We start from the raw sequence: 21363 nt of genomic DNA, 5'->3' as shown, positions 1-21363 counted from the left end.
AGATATTGAAAAAAAAACCTAACAGAAATCCTTGAAATGAAGGAAACAATAAACCAAATTAAGAACTCCATAGAAAGCATATCCAATAGGATAGAACACCTGGAAAACAGAACCTCAGACATTGAAGACAAAATATTTAACCTTGAAAACAAAGTTGAACAAACAGAGAAGATGGTAAGAAATCATGAACAGAATCTACAAGAACTATGGGATATCATGAAAAGGCCAAATTTAAGAATTATTGGGATTGAGGAAGGTCTAGAGAAACAAGCCAAAGGAATGAACAACCTATTCAATGAAATAATATCAGAAAATTTCCCAAATCTGAAGAATGAAATGGAAAATCAAGTTCAAGAGGCTTATAGGACTCCAAATACACAAAATTACAACAGACCCACACCAAGGCACATTATAATGAAAATACCTAACATACAAAATAAAGACAGAATTTTAAAGGCTGTGAGAGAAAAGAACCAAATTACATTCAGGGGGAAACCAATACGGATATCAGCAGATTTTTCAATCCAGACCCTAAAAGCTAGAAGGTCCTGGAACAAGATTTTTCAAGCCCTGAAAGAAAATGGATGCCAACCAAGAATCTTATACCCAGCAAAACTTACCTTCAAATTTGACGATGAAATAAAATCCTTCCATGATAAACAAAAGCTAAAAGAATTTACAAAAAGAAAGCCAGCATTACAGAACATTCTCAACAAAATATTCCATGAGGAAGAGATGAAAAACAAAGAAGCAAATCAGCAAAGGGAGGAATTATCCTAAAGAAATTGTCAAATAAAGGAGGAAACAAGTTGTGTCAAACAAATAAATAAACAAAATTTTAAAAATGAACCAAATGACCGGGAAACCAAATCATTTCTCTATAATAACCCTGAATGTTAATGGCCTGAATTCATCAATCAAAAGACATAGACTGGCAGACTGGATTAAAAAGAAAGATCCAACAATATGTTGCCTGCAAGAGACTCACCTCATAGAAAAAGATACCCATAGATTAAAGGTGAAAGGATGGGGAAAAACATACCATGCACATGGACTCAGCAAAAAAGCTGGAGTATCCATCCTCATTTCCGATAATGTGGACTTCAAGCCAAAGTTAGTCAGAAGGGATAAAGAAGGTCATTTCATACTGCTTAAGGGAAGCATAAATCAGCAAGATATAACAATCATAAACATCTATGCCCCAAACAGTGGCTCATCTATGTATGTCAAACAAATCCTTCTCAATTTCAGAAAACAAATAGACCATAACACAATAATACTAGGTGGTTTTAACACGCCTCTCTCACTACTGGACAGATCTTCCAGACAAAAATTGAACAAAGAAACCATAGATCTCAATAACACAATCAATAATTTAGACTTAACGGACATTTATAGAATATACCATCCTACCAAGAGCAAATACACTTTCTTCTCAGCAGCACGTGGATCCTTCTCTAAAATAGACCATATATTATGCCACAAAGCTAATGTTAGCAAATACAAGAAGATAGAGACACTACCATGTATTCTATCAGATCATAATGGATTGAAGTTAGAAATAAATGAAAGAGTAAAACACAGAAACTATTCCAACATCTGGAGATTAAACAATATGCTATTATATGATGAATGGATAACAGAAGATATTAGGAAGGAAATTAAAAAATTCTTAGAGGTAAATGAGAACAAAGAAACATCATATCAAAATCTCTGGGACACTATGAAAGCAGTACTTAGAGGGAAATTTATTTCATGGAGCGCATTTAATAAAAGAAGTAAAACTCAACAAATAAACAACCTAACACTACAGTTCAAAGCCCTAGAAAAAGAAGAACAGAACAGCACCAAAAGTAGTAGAAAACAGGAAATAGTTAAACTCAGAGCTGAAATCAATGAAATTGAAACAAAAGAAACAATACAAAAAATTGACAAAATAAATAGTTGGTTCTTCGAAAAAATAAACAAAATTGATAAACCTTTAGCCACACTAACAAAGAGAAGACGAGAGAAAACCCAAATCACTAAAATTCGGAATGAACAAGGAAATATCACAACAGACAGGATGGAAATACAAAACATAATTAGAAGCTATTTTGAAAATCTATACTCCAACAAAATAGAAAATTTCAAAGACATCAACAGGTTTCTAGAGACATATGAATTGCCTAAACTGAATGAGGAGGACATAAACAATTTAAATAGACCAATTTCAAGTACTGAAATAGAAGAAGTCATCAAAAGCCTACCAACAAAGAAAAGTCCGGGACCAGATGGGTTCTCAGCCGAGTTCTACAAAACCTTTAAGGAAGAGCTCATTCCAATACTTCTCAAGTATTCCATAAAATAGAAGAGGAGGGAACCCTCCCAAACTCATTCTATGAAGCCAATATCACACTGATACCTAAACCAGACAGAGACTCATCAAGGAAAGAAAATTTCAGACCAATATCCTTAATGAACATCGACGCAAAAATTCTCAACAAAATTTTAGCAAATCGCATACAAAAACATATTAAAAAGATAGTGCACCATGATCAAGTGGGTTTCATCCCAGGGATGCAAGGTTGGTTCAACATCAGGAAATCAATAAACGTAATTCACCATATTAATAGACTTAAAGTCAAGAATCACATGATTATTTCAATAGATGCAGAAAAAGCATTTGATAAAATACAGCACCCCTTCATGCTCAAAACACTAGAAAAAATAGGGATAGTGGGAACATTCCTTAACATTGTAAAGGCCATTTATGCTAAGGCCATGGCTAATATCATTCTAAATGGTGAAAAACTGAAAGCATTCCCCCTAAAAACTGGAACAAGGCAGGGATGCCCTCTTTCACCACTTCTATTCAACATCGTTCTTGAGACTCTGGCCAGAGCAATTAGACAAACCAAAGAAATTAAAGGGATACGAATTGGAAAAGAAGAACTCAAACTATCCCTGTTCGCTGATGACATGATTATATATTTAGAGGAACCTGGAAATTCCACCAGAAAACTCTTAGAACTCATCAGTGATTTCAGTAAAGTTGCAGGTTACAAGATCAATGCCCATAAATCCAACGCATTTTTATACATAAGTGATGAATCTTCAGAAAGAGAAATTAGGAAAACTACCCCATTCACAATAGCCTCGAAAAAAATAAAATACTTGGGAATCAATCTCACAAAAGAGGTGAAAGACCTCTACAATGAGAACTATACAACACTAAAGAAAGAAATTAAAGAATACCTTAGAAGATGGAAAGATCTTCCATGTTCTTGGATAGGAAGAATTAATATTGTCAAAATGGCCATACTACCTAAAGTGCTATACAAATTCAATGCAATTCCAAATAAAATCCCAATTGTGTACCTTACAGAAATAGAGCAAGCAATTATGAAATTCATATGGAAGAATAAGAAACCCAGAATAGCTAAAGCAATCCTTAGCAGGAAGAGTGAAACAGGGGGTATTGCAATACCAGATCTTCAACTCTACTACAAAGCAATAGTAACAAAAACGGCATGGTATTGGTACCAAAATAGAAAGGTAGATCAATGGTACAGAATAGAGGACACGGACACAAACCCAAATAAATACAATTTTCTCATACTAGAGAAAGGTGCCAAAAATATGCAATGGAGAAAAGATAGCCTGTTCAACAAATGGTGCTGGGAGAATTGGAAATCCATATGCAACAGAATGAAACTAAACCCATATCTCTCACCATGCACGAAACTAAACTCAAAATGGATTAAGGACCTCGGAATCAGACCAGAGACCCTGCAGATTATAGAAGAAAAAGTAGGTCCAAATCTTCACCTTGTTGGTCTAGGATCAGACTTCCTTAACAGGACTCCCATAGCACAAGAAATAAAAGCTAGAATCAACCACTGGGATAGATTCAAACTAAAAAGCTTTCTCTCAGCAAAGGAAACTATCAGCAATGCGAAGAAAGAGCCTACAGAGTGGGAGAATATCTTTGCCAATCATACTTCAGATAGAGCACTAATCTCCAGAATCTATAAAGAACTCAAAAAACTCTACTCCAAGAATTCAAATAGTCCAGTCAACAAATGGGCTAAGGAAATGAATAGACACTTCACAGAAGAAGATCTACAAGCAATCAACAAACATATGGAAAAATGTTCACCATCTCTAGTAATAAGAGAAATGCAAATCAAAACCACCCTAAGATTCCATCTCACCCCAATTAGAATGGCTATTATCAAGAATACGAGCAACAACAGGTGTTGGCGAGGATGTGGGGAGAAAGGTACACTCATACACTGCTGGTGGGGCTGCAAATTAGTGCAGCCACTCTGGAAAGCAGTGTGGAGATTCCTTAGAAAACTTGGAATGGAACCACCATTTGACCCAGCTATCCCACTCCTTGGCCTATACCCAAAGGACTTAAAATCTGCATACTACAGAGATACAGCCACATCAATGTTCATAGCTGCTCAATTCACAATAGCCAGACTGTGGAACCAACCTAGATGCCCTTCAATTGATGAGTGGATAAAGAAACTGTGGTATATATATACAATGGAATATTACTCCACCATAAAGAATGATAAAATTATGGCATTTGCAGGCAAATGGATGAAATTGGAGAATATCATGCTAAGTGAGATAGGCCGATCTCAAAAAGCCAAAGGACGAATGATATCGCTGATAAGTGGAGGATGACACATAATTGGGGGGAGGGAAGGGTTAGAGTTAGGGTTAGGGAGGGGGGCAAGTATGGAGGAAGGAACTGCTGTATAGAGGGTAAAGAGGGGTGGGAGGGGTGGGGGGAAGGGAAAAAATAACAGAATGAATCAAACAACATTGCTCTATGTAAATTTATGATTACACAAATGGTATGCCTTTACGCCATGTACAAACAGAGAAACAACATGTATCCCATTTGTTTACAATAAAAAAAATAAAATAAAAAATAAAGCTGAAGCATGTGATGCCAAAAAAAAAAAAAAAGTTAAGTTTTGGACTTTTTTTTTTTTTTTCCCTTGATACTGGTAATTGAACCCAAGGGTACTTTACCCCTGAGCTACATCCTCAGCCCTTTTTATAATTTACTTTGAGACAGGGTCTCACTAAGTTACTTAGTGCCTCACTGAATGGCTGAGGCTGGCCTGGAACTTGCAATCCTCCTGCCCCAGCCTCCCCAGTTGCTGGGGTTACAGGGGAGCACCACTGGGCCTATCTGACCTATTCTTCAAAATGAGTAGAAAATCATTTCAGACTAACAGGAAGTCTCCAAGAATAGTTGAAAGAAAATCCCACACCTCTCTTGACTCCCCAGCTGCTACATTTTACTGCATTTGCTGCCCCTCCTTCCATCTCTGCTCCCCTACATAATTGTTTTTTGTCCTTGTGCTCCACCTCCCTGCTTAAAATACTTCCCAGTATAAACTCCAAGAGACAAGGACACTCCACCATATCAGCTTCGCAGTGGGTAAGTCAGCAGTGTCTTTTTTTTTTCTTCTTCTAACCTGGAAGAGTTCCTCAGTCTATGCCTGTCATTCATGTCTTTGAGAGTCTTAGTCCATTTCATGGTGCAACCCTCGGCTGAGTCTGTCCCAGTATTCCATGAGCTGACTTGGGTGTGAACTGATGCTGAGCTCTCAGTGCTACATACCCAGGACTGCACCCACCACAAGTGGTGTGCACTTTGATTCCCTGATCATGTTGGTGTCTGCTGGGAAATTATTTTTCCCATTGTAATAGATTGGTATTTTGTTGGGGGAAGATAATTGACTATTTTCCCAAGATTGTGTTCCTCATAACATCTCTCCCACAAGTTTGAGCATACACCAATAACTCTTGTGATAGTTGCCTAACAGGTAATTGTTGACGTTGTATCTAAGGAAGAGGTTTTTCCTCCTTCCCTATTCATTTCCTGTGTGGTGTAATATGTTGACATCTGTTGTTCTTCATTGTTGTAATGATCAAATTGATCCTGATTTTGCCCAGCGAAAGCCACTTCAATGTGTTCTTTTGTGTGTCTTTTGTGTTCTTAGGACTTCTCCCTAATCATTCTTCCAGCCCTTCTTTTTATATGTTCACTATGATGTTTCATGTTCATGTACTTCTGTCAGCCATTTGGGGATGGATCCTGGTTCCTTTTGGTTAGTCAATTAGAAACCAAAATCTGGTTGGTCATTGTGCTCACTGCTATTGGAGTGGCATTGCTTCTGGACCTTTAGGAGGCATACCTAGGAAACTCATAAGTATGTGCATGTGTGTGTATGTGTGTAAGATGTAGAAGTATGTTTCTACATTCCATTTGCAAATATAAATATATGTATATGTCTGTTTTTTAATAGAAAGACGTAAAGTTACAGAAAAGCAATTGTTACAGGTGTATGTATATTAAATACATTCACTATTAAATACATGCATACATGAGTTCATGATAATATTTTAATTCTAAAATATCCATGTTATTTTGTTTTTGCCATTTCCGTGTTTGTGACAGCAGAGATATGATTGACATTTTCTCAATATATTCACTTACTTGTTCAAGTAAGTAATTTAATTGTTTAATGCAACCAGTCTATGAAATGATCTGACCACTCCCTTTGTCCACCACCCCTGGACACCTCTTTGCCTCAGCTTTTAAGTTTCCAGACACCACATTCATGACTTCCCCTCTCTATTGCTAACTTGCTAACCCTGTTGCTTATATTCTCTTGAGCAAGTCTCTATGCTAAGAGAGAAGAAATGGAAAGAATAAGATTTTAGATGTCTTAAGTCTGAGATTCACTTGCCCATGTGAGGAAACATATCTGTGATGTGTTATCTCTGTGTGTAAAGCGTATTCATTAGAGACTGATGAGTTGGTACAGTGTCATAACTGTTTTTGTGATTTGCTCTGCTCAGCACACGGGCACCCTGCCCCATGCAGGGAGCTCTGTTCAGTCCTTCCCAAGCTCTGCTGTGCATACCCATCACCTGGGGTCGGTTAGAATGCAGATTTTGTTTGTGTAGGTCACAGGTAGAGCCCAAGATTTTAAGAGAACATACGGATACTGTGCCACCAGTCCTCAGGCCACACTTGAGAATCAGCCCCATGCAATCCCACTTCCTGCTTTGAGTGCTTTTCCAATTCCCTATTGTCTGCGCACTAAAGTTCCAGATTCTGAGTGAAGGGTTCATCATGGGCCTGTTTTGCTGCCGTCTCTTTAGTGGGCTTCTTCACCTAGCAGGCACCCTCCTTGCTTTGTGACTTTGAGTTTCTTGTGTAGTTCCGTGCATTAATCTTCTTATTTCATACTTTGTTCATCTTGTCCTTCTTCCTTGAGTACCTTTTTCTTCTTCACTGATTCCAAATGCTTAATTTGAAGTGTTGCTTCTCATAAACCTTTTTAAATAACAGTTTTACACAGTGGTTTTGGCTTTTGTTTCCTCTGTCTGTATGAAATAACTTCTGTGGAAAGGTAGTTTCTATTTCTGCCATGGAATGAGACCAGAGACCAAAGCAGACCTTGCCCTTCTAGTAACTGCGACCACCTAGGCCAGTTGCTTGACCTTTAACCTGATGTATAGAAAGAAGGAAATAATAATATGGGAACTGCCTTATAACACCATTGTGAAGATCGAGATCATCACTAAAGCATTTATCAAAGACATGGCAAGTGCCTAGTAAGTGAGCTGTGTCCTCAGGCAGAAGAATGAGAGCCTGTTGTTAAAGAGCTAGAAGACTTAAGTGATCAGTGAGAACTGGGCATACAATCATTGTTTTAATGTTTAGTCCATAATGAGTTCTCGAACTTGGGTGTGCTTAGAGATACCTGGGGGGGGGGGGGGGCTTTTTAATAATATGAATTGCTAGTACTACTTTCCCTCCAGTCTAATCCAGTGTCTGAGAAGACTGTCCAGGAACCTGCTTTGTTAGTGAGCATTCTAGTGGCTTCCAGACTGTTGATGCAACCTATTTTAAGACTTCAGTCCAGGCACGGTGGCACATGCCTGTAATCCCAGTGGCTAGGGCGGCCATTGCAGGAGGATTGCAAGTTTAAAGCCAACCTCAGCAATTTAGCAAGACCCTAATAAGCGACTTAGTGAGACCCTGTCTCTAAATAAAAAATAAAAAGGGCTGGGAATGTGGCTCATTGGTTAAGCCCCTCTGGGTTCAATCCCCAGTACCAAAAAACAAAACCAAAAAAAGCTTTGGGGTTTTTGTTTGTTTGTTTGTTTGTTTGTTTGTTTGTTTTTCTGTCCTGAGGATTGAACTCAGGGTCTTATATGTATTAAGCACCATTGCTGAGCTACACTCCCTACTGCCTTATCTTTTTCATGAAAGCAATTGAATTTAGGTTCCCCTCCTAACAAATTGGTTATATAGGATGAGATGAAAAGTCAGTAAAGAAAAATGATATTGAATTGAGAACAACGGAGGTAACAGTGGGAATAAATATTTTACCAAGAGGTACAAGGTTTAGATGCTTAACGATGCTTTATTTTCTCTTTTTAAACATAGGATGTCTAAGCAAGGACGAACAATCATCTTCTCCATTCATCAGCCTCGCTATTCCATCTTCAAGCTGTTCGACAGCCTCACCTTATTGGCCTCAGGAAAACTAATGTTCCACGGTCCTGCACAAGAGGCTTTGGGATACTTTGAATCAGCAGGTGTGGTTGATCTTTTCATGCACTGGGTCCTTCATTCATAGTCTCTTGTGGGGAAACAGAGGTCAATAGGTGTGCTGTTTGATTTTTGGGTTCTACCACCCTAAAGCAGCTTTGATCAGTTTGACGCCAGAATTTTTCTTCATTTTACAGTGCTTACTTGTTGCTTAGGTCTCTTTCCTTCTCTGTTCTGTGTGTTGTGTGTGTGCGTGTGTGTGTGTGTGCACGCACAAATGAGTGTTTCTGCTGGGCCTAGGTCTTTGCTGCTTCTCAGTTATGGTGACTTTTTCTTTATAATTTAGTAACTATTGATTAGACTTATAGTTAGTTATTCTGTCTGTTAAATATTTTTGTTAAGTCCCAATATCATTGATTTCTTGACCATAGAAGAGAGGATGGTTCATTCATTTTTCCTCTTGCATGTGATCTTACACTGCCTTGATGAGGGTGCATGGACACGCTACCTAATTTTTTAGTAACATTAGATTGCAGATTTTAGGCTTTGAATGGGGAAGAGTAATTAACTTATTCATTGGTAGAATGGCTAGTCCTAAATCTGAATTTGATGGGCAGTATTTCTGTTCATTGTATTTCTGATTTAATTGTGATTTTTTAAATGACTCATGAAATCTGCTTTATTTTAGAGATACTAGGATATGATTACAGATGTTTCTCTACAACCCCACATACAGTTGTAAATATTCACTAGCTCTCTTTCTTAAGTTTTATTTAATCTTTGTCATTCAAAAATAATCACGCATATATAGGTCTGGGGAATCTAGAGGAGATGAACTTAAGAGATGGACTTCAGGCCAAGTTCAGATGATTGTGTTACAGGAAGTTGAGTTGAGAGGTGTACTGTGCTAGTCACATTCTTGATAATGCTGCTCTGGGGATTTGTTCTGGGTATAGGATTATGGCAGCATGATCGTTTGGACCTCTGAGTTTAGAAGGTATAGATTCAATCATTTCTGACATGTGCACTGCCAGTCTAGCATTCCCTAGGTGAACTCAGCAAAATGTACTGCATAGTTAACTTTTTTTACCCCCTTGGACTTAGATTTATATTTTTGAAGAATTTGTGATAAGTACTAGTGACAGCTGTTTTGGGTTTCAGGATTTATGATAGGTAAGGACTAATATAAAATGTTCTGAAGAGTCCCAAGATTTCTTTGGAGTATTATTTTTGTTTGGTTTTTGCTAAGAAACAGTTTTTGAAATACTGTGTGATTGAATGTATAAGAGGGAAGGATAAATTAGTGAGGGGGAAAGAGTATAAGAAAATGAAGGAGAATTTGTTACATTCTCTCAGCCCTAGCCTCACCTCCATCACCCTCTGGAAGTGAGTCCTTATTTTCTAAGACATCAGGTTGAGTGCTTGGGGTGTCTTCTTTCATAGGTTACCATTGTGAGCCCTATAACAACCCTGCGGACTTCTTTCTGGATGTCATTAATGGAGACTCCTCTGCTGTGGTATTAAACAAAGAGATAGAAGACTGCAAAGGTATGTGAGTCTCTTAGATTCAAACATTTTTGCCTAATTGATCTGACTGACATTTAGCAATGTGATAGCTCATTAAAACCTGGTTTTGTGAATTCATGTTGATGCTCTGTTCTGTGGGTGTTTTTACATTAATTAATAAATAAGCCTATATATGATACTGTCTGTTATAAGGGGAGTTTCCACTAAAAATAAATATTCTCATTGTTTATGGTATTTTTTAAAATACAAAATTGATACTTTATGCATTAGCAAATAGTAGAAAGTGAGGACCAGATTTTTACATAAAGTTTTATAACTCTGTATAATAAGTCTATTTTAATAATTAGAGTTCACTGGAAAGCAGTATGGAGATTCCTCAAAACACTAGGAATGGAACCACCTTATGACCCACCTATCCTACTCCTTGGTATTTATCGAAAAGAACTAAAAGCAGCATAGTATAGCAACATAGCCACCTTAATATTTATACCAGCACAATTCACCATAACAAAATTATGGACTCAATCTGGATTTCCCACACCATAGATGAATGGATTAAGAAATTTTGGTATATATTCACAATGGATTTTTACTTAGCTTTAAAGAAGAATGAAATTATGGCATTTGCTGGTAAATGGATGGAACTGGAGAACATCATGCTAAATAAAATAAGCCAGACTCCAAAAATGAAAGTTTGAAGGTTCTCTCTCGTATGTGGACACCAGAGCAAAATAAAGGAAAGAAGAAAGGAGGATCAGATATCATAAAGATACAGGGAAGATCAGTAGACTAGAAGGAGATCTAGAGGGAGAGAGGAGGGATGGGAAAGGGGAGGAAATGTGGAATGAACTTTTTAAAATCACGCTATGTGCATAAACACATCACAGGGAATTTCACCTTTATGTATAAGTAGAAAAAATTTTAAAAATAAGTAAATAGAGGGTAGAGGGTAGAGGAAGGAGAATGAGGGTAGGGAACAGGAAGGGAATGTGAATGGATGTGAATTGAAATTGAATTCCATGCATGCATGATTTTGTTGGGATGAATCCAACTAGTATGTATAATGATAAAGCTCTAATAAAACAAAATAGTAGTGACAAGAACAACAAAAAAGAGAGCCCAAATAGGAAAAGGTCGTTGATTTGCTGTATCCATAAGCTCATGGCAGTATCCAGTTCAATTAGCTGTGTTTTTGTAATGTGTAAAGCAATAATAAAGCTAGTAATTTTTACATACTCAACCTTTGGAATTCAGAAGCAGTGCAAAAAGGGGTCACAGAAAATTGGGTTAAATCAGTTGTTACCTGTTAAAAATATTTCCCTTCATTGTCCACTTTTACTCCAAAGCAAACAATTCTGAAGACACTTCCAAGAAAGAAAAGCCAGTCATAGAAAAATTAGCTGAGTTTTACACCAGCTCCTCCTTCTGCAGAGACACAAAAGCTGAGTTAGATCAACTCTCAGGTGATCAGAAGAAGAAGAGGAGCTCAGCCTTCAGGGAGATCACATACGTCACCTCCTTCTGTCATCAGCTCAGATGGATTACCAAGCGTTCATTCAAAAATTTACTGGGCAATCCCCAGGCCTCTATAGCTCAGGTAACCTGACAGATTATTTTTGTGGTTGTACTCGATGTAGATTCATACCATTCAATCATACATGTACATAAGGTAACGATGTCTCATTCCACCATTTTTTATACCCCCCTTCCTCATTTCCTTCTACATAATCTAAAATTCCCTCATTCTTCTCTCCCTCCCCACCCCTAAACCCCCATTATATATCATTATCCACTTAACAGGGAAAACATTTGGCCTTTCGTTTTTTGGGATTGGCTTATTTCACTTAGCATGATATTCTCTAATTCCATCCATTTACCAGCAAATGCCATAATATTATTCTTCTTATGCCTGAATAATATTCCATTGTGTATATATACCACAGTTTATTTATCCATTCATCTGTTGAAGGGCATCTAGGTTGGTTCTACAATCTAACTATTGTAAAATGAGCTGCTATAAACATTGATGTGGTTGTGTAACTGCAGTATGCTGATTTTAAGTCCTTTGGGTATAAACTGAGGAGTGGGATAGCTGGGTCAAAAGGTGGGTCCATTCCAAGTTTTCTGAGATATCTCCACACTGCTTTCCAGAGTGGCTGCACCAATTTGCAACTCCACCAGCAATGTAAAAGTGTGCCTTTTCCCCCACATCCACGCCAACACCTATTATTGTGTTCTTGATAATAGCCATTCTAATTGGAGTAAGATGAAATCTTAGAGTTGTTTTAATTTGCATTTCTCTAGTTACTAGAGATGTTGAACACTTTTTCATATATTTATTAATTGCGTGTATATCTTCTTCTATAAAGTGGTTCTCCAGTTCCTTGACCCATTTATTGACTGGGTTCTTTGTTTTTGGTGTAAAGTTTTGTAAGTTCTTTATAAATTTTGGAGGTAAGTGCTCTATCTGAAGTGCGTGTGGAAAAGATTTTCTCCCACTCTGTAGGCTCTCTCTTCACATTCTTGATTGTATCCTTTGCTGAGAAAAAGCTTTATAGTTTGAGTCCATCCCATTTATTGATTCTTGCTTTGATTTCTTGTGCTTTGGGAGTCTTGTTAAGGAAGTCTGATTCTAAGCCAACATAATGAAGATTTGGGCCTACTTTGTCTTCTATTAGGTGCAGGGTCTCTGGTCTAATTCCTATGTCCTTGATCCATTTTGAGTTGAGTTTTGTGCAGGGTGAGAGATAGAGGTTTAATTTCATTTTACTGCATATGGATTTCTGGTTTTGCCAGCACCATTTGTTGAACAGGCTGTCTTTTCTCCATTATATGTTTTTGGCTCCTTTGTCTAGTATGAGGTGACTGTATTTATGTGGTTTTGTCTCTGTGTCTTCTGTTCTATACCATTGATCTGCCCATCTATTTTGGTGCCAATACCAAGCTGTTTTGTTACTATTGTTCTGTAGTATAGTTTAATGTCTGATATTGTGATACCTCCTGTTTCACGTTTTCTACTCAGGATTATTTTGGCTATTCGAGGTCTCTTGTTCTTCCAGATGAAGATTATGATTGTGTTCTCTATTTCTATGAGGAACGTCACTGGGATTTTAATTGGAATTGCTTTGAATCTGTATAGTGCCTTTGGTAGAATGGCCATTTTGACAATGTTAATTCTGCCTATCCAAGAACATGGGAGATCTTTCCATCTTCGAAGTTTTCCTTCAATTTCTTTCTTTAATGTTCTGTAGTTTTCATTGTAGAGGTATTTTTACCTCTTTTGTTAGGTTAATTCCCAAGGTTTTTTTTTTTTTTTTTTGGTTTTTTTTGAGGCTACTGGGAATAGAGTGGTTTTCCTAATTTCTCTTTCAGAGGATTCATCACTTATGAATAGAAATGAAATGCATTAGATTTACACATATTGATTTTATATCCTGCTACTTTGCTGAATTCATTTATGAGGTCTAGAAGTTTTCTAGTGAAGTTTTTTGGATCTTCTAAATATAGGATCATGTCATCAGCAAATAGTGACAGCTTTCACAGTTCTTCTTTTCCTTTTTGTATCCCTTTAATTTCTTTGGTCTGTCTAATTGCTCTGGCAAGTGTTTCAAGGACAGTGTTGAATAGAAGTGGTGAAAGAGGGCATCGCTATCTTGTTTCATTTTTTAGAGGGAATGCTTTCAGTTTTCCTCCATTAAGAATGATGTTGGCCATGGGCTTAGTATAAATAGCCTTTACAATGTTTAGGTATGTTCCTACTATTCCTATTTTTTCTAGTGTTTTACGCATGAAGGGGTACTGTATTTTATCAAACACTTTCTCAACACCTATTGAAATAATCATGTGATTTTTAACTTTAAGCTTATTGATGTGATGAATTACATTTATTGATTTCTGGATGTTGAACCAACCTTGCATCCCTGGGATAAACCCCACTTGATCGTGGTGCACTATCTTTTTAATATATTTTTGTATGTGATTTGCCAGTATTTTGTTAAGTATTTTTGCATCTATGTTCATTGGGGATATTGGTCTAAAATTTTCTTTCCTTGATGTATCTTTGTCTGGTTTTGGTATCAGAGTGATACTAGCCTCATAGAATGAATTTGGAAATGTACCCTCCTTTTCTATTTCCTGGAATACTTTGAGGAGTATTGGTATGAGTTCTTTTAAAGGTCTTGTAGAATTTGGCTGAGAATCCATCTGGTCCTGGGCTTGCTTGAATAGTAGCCTTTTGATGGTTTCTTCTATTTTGGTGCTTGAAATTGATCTGTTTAGTTTGTGTACGTCTTTCCTGATTCAGTTTGGGAGGATCATATGTCTCTAAAAATTTGTCAATGTCTTCAGTATTTTCTATTTTGTTGGAGTATAGATTTTCAAAGTAGCTTCTAATTATGTTATGTATTTCAATGGTGTCTCTCGTTTTCCTTCCTTTTTCATCATGAATTTTAGTAATCTGAGTTTTCTCTCTCCTTCTCTTTGTTAATGTGGCTAGGGGGTTTATCAATTTTGTTTACTTTTTCAAAGAACCAACGTTTTGTTTTGTTAGTTTTTTGAATTGTTTCTATTGTTTCAATTTCATTGATTTCAGCTCTAATTTTAATTATTTCCTTTCTTCTACTATTTTTGGTGTTGATCTGTTCTTCTTTTTCTAAGGCTTTGAGATGTAATGTTAGGTCATTTAATTGTTGACTTTTTATTTTTTTAATGTATGAGCTCAATGCAATGAACTTTCCTCTTAGTACTGCTTTCAGAGTGTCCCAGAGATTTTGATATATTGTGTCACTGTTCTCATTTACCTCTAAGAATTTTTTTTTATTTATTCCCTTATGTCTTTTGCTATCATTGCATCATTCAAAAGCATATTATTTAGTCTCCAGTGTATGAGTAGTTTTTGTTTGTTATTTTATTTCATTTCTAATTGCATTCCATTATAGTCAGATAGGATACAGGGTAGGATCTCTATTTTTTTTGTATTTACTAATGGCTTCTTTGTGGCATAGCATGTGGTCTATTTTGGAAAAGGATTCATGAGTTGCTGAGAAGAAAGTATATTTGCTCAATGATGGATGAAATACTCTGTAAATATCCATTAAGTCTATATCATTGATTGTATTATTTAGTTCTATAGTTTCTTTGTTCAGTTTTTGTTTGGAGGATCTATCCCGTGGTGAGAGTGGTATGTTAAAGTCCCCCACTATGAATGTGTTTTGCTCTATTGAGTCTTAAAATTGAGAAGGGTTTGTTTGATATACATAGATGCTCCATTGTTTGGGGCATAAATATTTAAAATTGTTATATCTTGCTGTATTATGCTTCCCTTAAGCAGTATGAAATGTCCTTCTTTATCCCTTCTGACTAACTTAGGTTTGAAGCGCACTATATCTGATATGAGGATGGAGACCCCTGCTTTTTTACAGGGTCCATGTGCATGGTATGTTTTTCCCCATCCTTTCACCTGTAGTCTGTGGATGTCTTTTTCTATGAGATGAGTCTCTTGAAGGCAGCATATTTTTGGGTCTTTCTTTTTAATCCAATCTACCACTCTGTGTCTTTTGATTGATGAGTTTAGGCCATTGACATTCAGGGTTATTATTGTGATACGATTTGTATTCCTGGTCATTTTGGCTTATTTTTGTTTTTTAACTTGACTTAGTTTCTCCTTTGATTGGCTTTTCCTTTAGGGTAGTTCCTCCATTCTGACTTGTATTGTTGCTTTTCACTACCTCATGAAATATTTTACTGAGAATATTTTGTAGGGTAGGCTTTCTATTTGTGTAAATTCTTTTAACCTTTGTTTGTCACGGAAGGACTTTATTTCATCTTCAAATCTGAAGGTTAGTTTTGCTGGGTATAGGATTCTTGGTTGGTATCCATGTTCTTTCAGAGCTTGAATATATTGTTCCAGGCCCTTCTTGCTTTTAGAGTCTGGGCTGAGAAATCTGACATCCGTATTGGTTTCCCTTTATATGTAATCTGATGCTTTTCTCTCGCAGCCTTTACAATCCTATCTTTATTTTGTATGTGAGGTATTTTCATTATAATGTGCCTTCATGTGGATCTGTTGTAATTTTGTGCACCTGGTGTTCTGTAAGCCTCTTGTATTTGATTTTCCATTTCATTTCCAGGTTTGGGAAGTTTTCTGATATTATTTCATTGAACAGATTGTTCATGCCTTTGGTTTGTATCTCTGTGCCTTCCTTAATCCCAATAATTCTTAAATTCAGTCTTTTATGATATCCCATAGTTCTTGGAGGTTCTGTTCATGACTTCTTAACATCTCAGTTTGTTCAACTTTATTTTCAAGATTAAATATTTTGTCTTCATTGTCTGAGATTCTGTCTTCCATGAGATCTATTCTGTTGGTAATGCTTTCTCTTGAGTTTTTAATTTGGTTTATCATTTCTTTAATTTCAAGTATTTCTGTTTGTTGGTTTGTTTTTTTCAGAATCTCTCTTTATTGAAGTATTCTTTTGCTTTCTGCATTTGCTCTTTTAACCGTTTACTGGAATGGTCATGCATTGTCTGCATTTGCTCTCTTATCTCGTCTTTTGCTTCACAGATCATCTTAAGTATATAGATTCTAAACTCTTTTTCTGTCATTTCTACTGCCATGCTGTCATTGGACTTGGTTTGTTAGGGACACTTTCTTCCCCTGTTTTTTCATATTGTTTCTATATATTCCCCTCTAGTAGTGAAGATCAGAGATATTGAAGTTCCCTCCTTGCAGGCTTATTATGACCCTGCAGTTTTCCACTATCTCTCCTTTGAAGGGGAGAGCAATACCAGTAGCACCCAGTTCAGAGAAAATGCAGCCCTGAAGAGATAACCTCTTTAAAGACTTTAACATTATTGTAATGAACAGGATGAGTTCGATTACTACAGTGTTTCCAGTTGTAAACAAGAGGATGGGGAAGGGTGTAGGATGTAAGTAAGTAAATAGAGGTACCTGTCAAAGGGCCTCTAGTCTCCTGTTGGTGTCTCAGGAAGGGAGATGCCCTTCCAATGATGACGGCCATGCCCTCAAGAATAATTCAAAATGCCAGCAGCAGTCTCCAAAGAAGCTGGGGAGCCCCAGCGATGGTGCCCTGAGTCAGCACGGAGGCAGGCGCAGTGTCCCTCAGCAGTAGGGGGCAGGCTCAGCTGCCAGACTCCAACCTCAGTTTTGCGGGGGCGGGCGGGTTCTGCGATGGCATCTGACCTCCATGTGGTCGAGATTTTTTTAACTTTGAAGTTTCTAAGATACGTGGTAGGATATTTTGTCTTTAGATTATCATTTCTTATATTTTTATTATTATCCCATAAGTGATAATACTAAGTAGAATTCTTCACATAAATTATATCATAATAGAACTTTAATCCTCTGTGAGTTGAAGCATCCTTAAAAGAATTTTTGTCCTAAATTGCGAAGTGCTTTGTCCAGTGTCCTTGGAGCCCTACACACAGACTCAGTAGGTGAAGATGGGTGAGGATGATCAAGCATTGGCAGCTGAGGCCTCACTGGCCGAGGTTGAAGGAGAAGCAGTAAAAGAAGAGATGGTAATGGAAGCACTTGGATGCTCCCAAAGAGAGTTGGCTGAATGCTTTGGTGACAGTGACGATGCACTTTCCCACGCAGACAGGGACTCCCCAGACGTTGGAGAGGTGGGGTCCAGCTCACACCTACTTCCTATCATGCAAAATTCCATTGTTTGAATCCGTGTGTGCGCTTTAAAATTTTTATTTATTTTTAATGTTAGGAATAAAGACATCCTGTTTTTATTTGACTGTCTTGAAGTATGAAACTGCATGTTCACTGACACAAAGGTTGAAAGTTCAGTTTAGGTCCAAACTCCAGGCCACTTAGACTTTGTTTTATTTCCAAAATGATTTAATTAGCCTCTGCATCGCTCTGCCTCCTGTGTGGCATTTGTGAATTTAGCACCTGAGCTGGACCTTGAACTGGTAGTCATCTGCTTTGTTGTTCTGTCAGTTGTCCAAACAACAAACACCTTGACTTGCTATTTATTTAGAAAGCACTCTAAAAACATATACTGCTTTATATTCTTCCAGGGACTGGAGTCAAAGCATTAAAAATGTTTATCTCAATGGAGAGATCTGATTATGTTGCCATATATTGTGTGATAATATTGATATGTAAAAATTGTTACCTCTAATTGAAACTCATTTTTTTTTTTTTTTTTTAAAGATTCTTGTTACAGTCATACTGGCACTGGTTATAGGTGCCATTTACTTTGGGCTAAGCAATGATTCTACTGGAATCCAGAATAGGTAAGTAAATCTGGATCTTGATTTAAAATAAAAAAGCTGTTACTTTGTTCAATTCATGAATATACATTAAGAATGTGAGTTTAAGACAAATATAGGCCAAACAGCACTATTGTATTGTGAATTTGGATGAATGAGTGCATTGAAAACTGAATGGAAGTCACTTTTGTTTTTCACATGCATAAACACATGTCTCTGTTGATACAGAACATAAAATTTGCCTTTCTAACCATGATAGTGTGTAGTTAAATGACATCGAGATTATTGACATCATTGTACAAGAGTCACCACCATCTTACTCCAGAATTCTTTTTTATGTTCCCAAATGGAATCGACATACCCATTGAGCAACAGCTCCTCATAGCTACTTCTCCCAACCCCTGGTAACCACCATTCTTTGTGTTTCTGAATGTGGCTATTCTAGGAACTTCATGTACGTGGAATCTTAAGTACTTGTCTTTTGGTGATTTATCTCCCTTAACATAATGCCTGCAGGGTTCATCCATGTTGTAGCATGTGTCAGACTTTCTTTCCACTTTAAGGTGAATAGTCCATTACACACACACACACACACACACACACACTCTTTCCATTTCATTTATTTATTCATCGATTGATGAATATTTGGGTTGCTTCCTCCTTATGGTTGTTGCAAATAATGCTGTTTTGAGTGTACAGATACCTGTGTGAATCCCTGTTTTCAGTTCTTGGGGTATATTGCCAGAAGCAGAATGGCTGGGTCATATGGTAGTTGTGTTGATTTTTTGAGGACCTATCATGCTATCTTCTACTGCAGCTGTACACAGGGTTTCAGTTTTTCCACATCTTCCTCAATACTTAGTAGTTATTCTTTTTTAAAAATATACGGTAAAGATCTGGATCTTTTGAGACATACCTATTCAAGTCCTTTGCCCACTTTAAATTTATTTTGTGGTTGAGTTTTAGGAGCTCTATATATTTCTGAGATATTAATTCCTTCTCAGATCTATAATTTCCACACATTTTCTCTACTTTTATAGGGTTTTTTTTTTTTTAAACTGTATTGATGATGTCCTTTGATGCACAAGTAGTTTTAGTTTTGGTGTAATTCAGTTTATCTATTTTTATGCTGCTGGTTAGCCAATTTCCATTGTTTTGGATTTGTTTGACTTGACGGTAAGGTAAGCCAGTGGGATTCAGCTTTTCCTAACTATGAATAATGGTTATGTTAGCGTTATGATTGATACCTAGTTTCAGTTATAATGTACACTTAAGAATCTTGTTCCATGACGAGGTTTATTTATTTGTGTGTTTTTCACTTGGTTTTGAAATGGAGTATTGCTCTGTTGTCCAGGCTGACCTTGAATTCCTGGGCTCAAATGATCCCCCTTCCTCAGCTTTCCAAATAGCTGGGACTGCAGGCTTGTACCACTGCACCTGGATTTACAGTGAGACTTTTTAATGCCCGTGTCATGTTCTGAACATAAGTGCTCTGCTGCATCATGACCTCGGAGTACTTGTCACAATATAGGTGCTGAGAACCACGCTTTGCTAGACACTGGGCTCTGCTTGACACCCACGGGCTCAGGTGACCTTCCAGAGACAGCATGTGGTATTATTCTTATTTTATTACTGAGGATGGTTGAAGATGCTTATGTTGAGCATATGTTGATGTCTGGAAAAGACTAATTAGTTTTGAAAGAATGAGCATAAAAGTAGATTTCCCTTAGGTAAAATAAATGTTCTTCTGTATGGAATCAAGTAGTGTTGGTCTACAGTGAGACTGTTATTGCAGCTATTTTCAGAGTTAGGTCATTGCTTATCTTTTGACCTTCCCTGAGGATTGGGATCTCTGAATTGTTTCCATACTTGCTCATAATTGATGGTTTGTGTAGGTTGTATTCTTAACTCACACAGCATATCTCTGTGCTAGAATCTAGGAGCTCTGGGCCTTTATGTTGTGTAGCAAGAAGTGTTTGAAAAAATTGTTGATAAACTTGCACTTAATTGGAATTTTAAAGATGTACTGGAAAGCTAGACATTAATAGTCTTAGTAAAATGATCCAGAGAAATAAAAAACAACTTTAGCTGTTTCTCCAGGTGTCTTCTGGAGAAATTATATTAATTTGTATTTTTGACTTAAATTTGCTACGATTTTTTATAAGAATTTGGACAAAGTGGAAGTGGCCTAAGTGTGTGGTTTGTCTAATAACCCCTGGTTTGCTTGATTTTTGATTAGGAAAAAAAAAAAAAAGTCTCAGTGCCATCTTTGGAACCAGGTTGTTAGAACTTTCTTCAGGGGTAAATACCAGTGTTTCATCAATTGAAATTGCCAGGGAGGCCAAGGGTTTAGTTCTCTTTGCTGTGGTCAAGTACTGTCTTTACACTTCCTCTAACCTGTGTAACTGAGACACTGGGTTTGAATCCTGTGGAGTGTGAGCTCCTTTGACTTAATAGACTTACACAGTTGTTAGTGGTAGCTAAATAAATTAGGAAATAGGTATTTAAAAAATTAATCAGATTCACTAATATAACTGCTGGATGTTTATGCAAAGTATTTGAAATCAGTTTATTGAAGAAATATCTGAACTCCTATGTTCATTGTAGGCCTATTCACAATACCCAAATTAAGGAATCGAAGAGTCCATCAGCAGCTGAAGGGATAAGGAAAATGTGGGGACAGTAGAATACTGTTCCACCTTAAAAGAGAAATGCTGTCATTTGTGACAACATTGATGGAATTTTGAGAACCTTGTGCTAAGTAAAATAATCAAGGCAGAGAAAGACAAAAGCCACATGTGCTCACTCGTGTGTAGATTGTAAAACAACCAAACGCTCATGACCTCTTCTAAGCCCTGTTCCTTCCCATAGGTCCCGACTCTAAGCACCATCACACTGGAGTTTCAGGCTTAAACAGGAACTTAAGGGGAATCCAATTCAGTAGACAGCAGCTTAAGAATGTGAATTTCAGAATATGCTAGAATATGGAGACAGAGATCAAGAGAGAC

The 21363-nt window shown here is 37.0% G+C and overlaps 1 protein-coding gene across 4 annotated transcripts in view; it reads left to right on the top strand.

The window, feature by feature from the left end:
• The window catches only part of LOC306669343 (broad substrate specificity ATP-binding cassette transporter ABCG2-like), a 166154-nt gene that overhangs the window by 109582 nt on the left and 35209 nt on the right, over nt 1–21363 (top strand). For all 4 annotated transcript variants that reach the window (XM_079153277.1, XM_079153275.1, XM_079153276.1 and 1 more), the window contains 4 exons: nt 8477–8628; nt 10025–10129; nt 11455–11705; nt 18297–18379. In XM_079153277.1, the coding sequence (XP_079009403.1) occupies nt 8477–8628; nt 10025–10129; nt 11455–11705; nt 18297–18379 (591 nt within the window). The remainder of the gene's footprint in view (nt 1–8476; nt 8629–10024; nt 10130–11454; nt 11706–18296; nt 18380–21363) is intronic.

The sequence above is a fragment of the Sciurus vulgaris genome (assembly GCF_902686455.1).
Source record: "Sciurus vulgaris genome assembly, chromosome: 9".
Taxonomy (NCBI): Eukaryota; Metazoa; Chordata; class Mammalia; order Rodentia; family Sciuridae; genus Sciurus; species Sciurus vulgaris.
The sequence above is the reverse complement of the archived record's forward strand: the minus strand, read 5'-3'. Positions and strand labels throughout refer to the sequence as shown.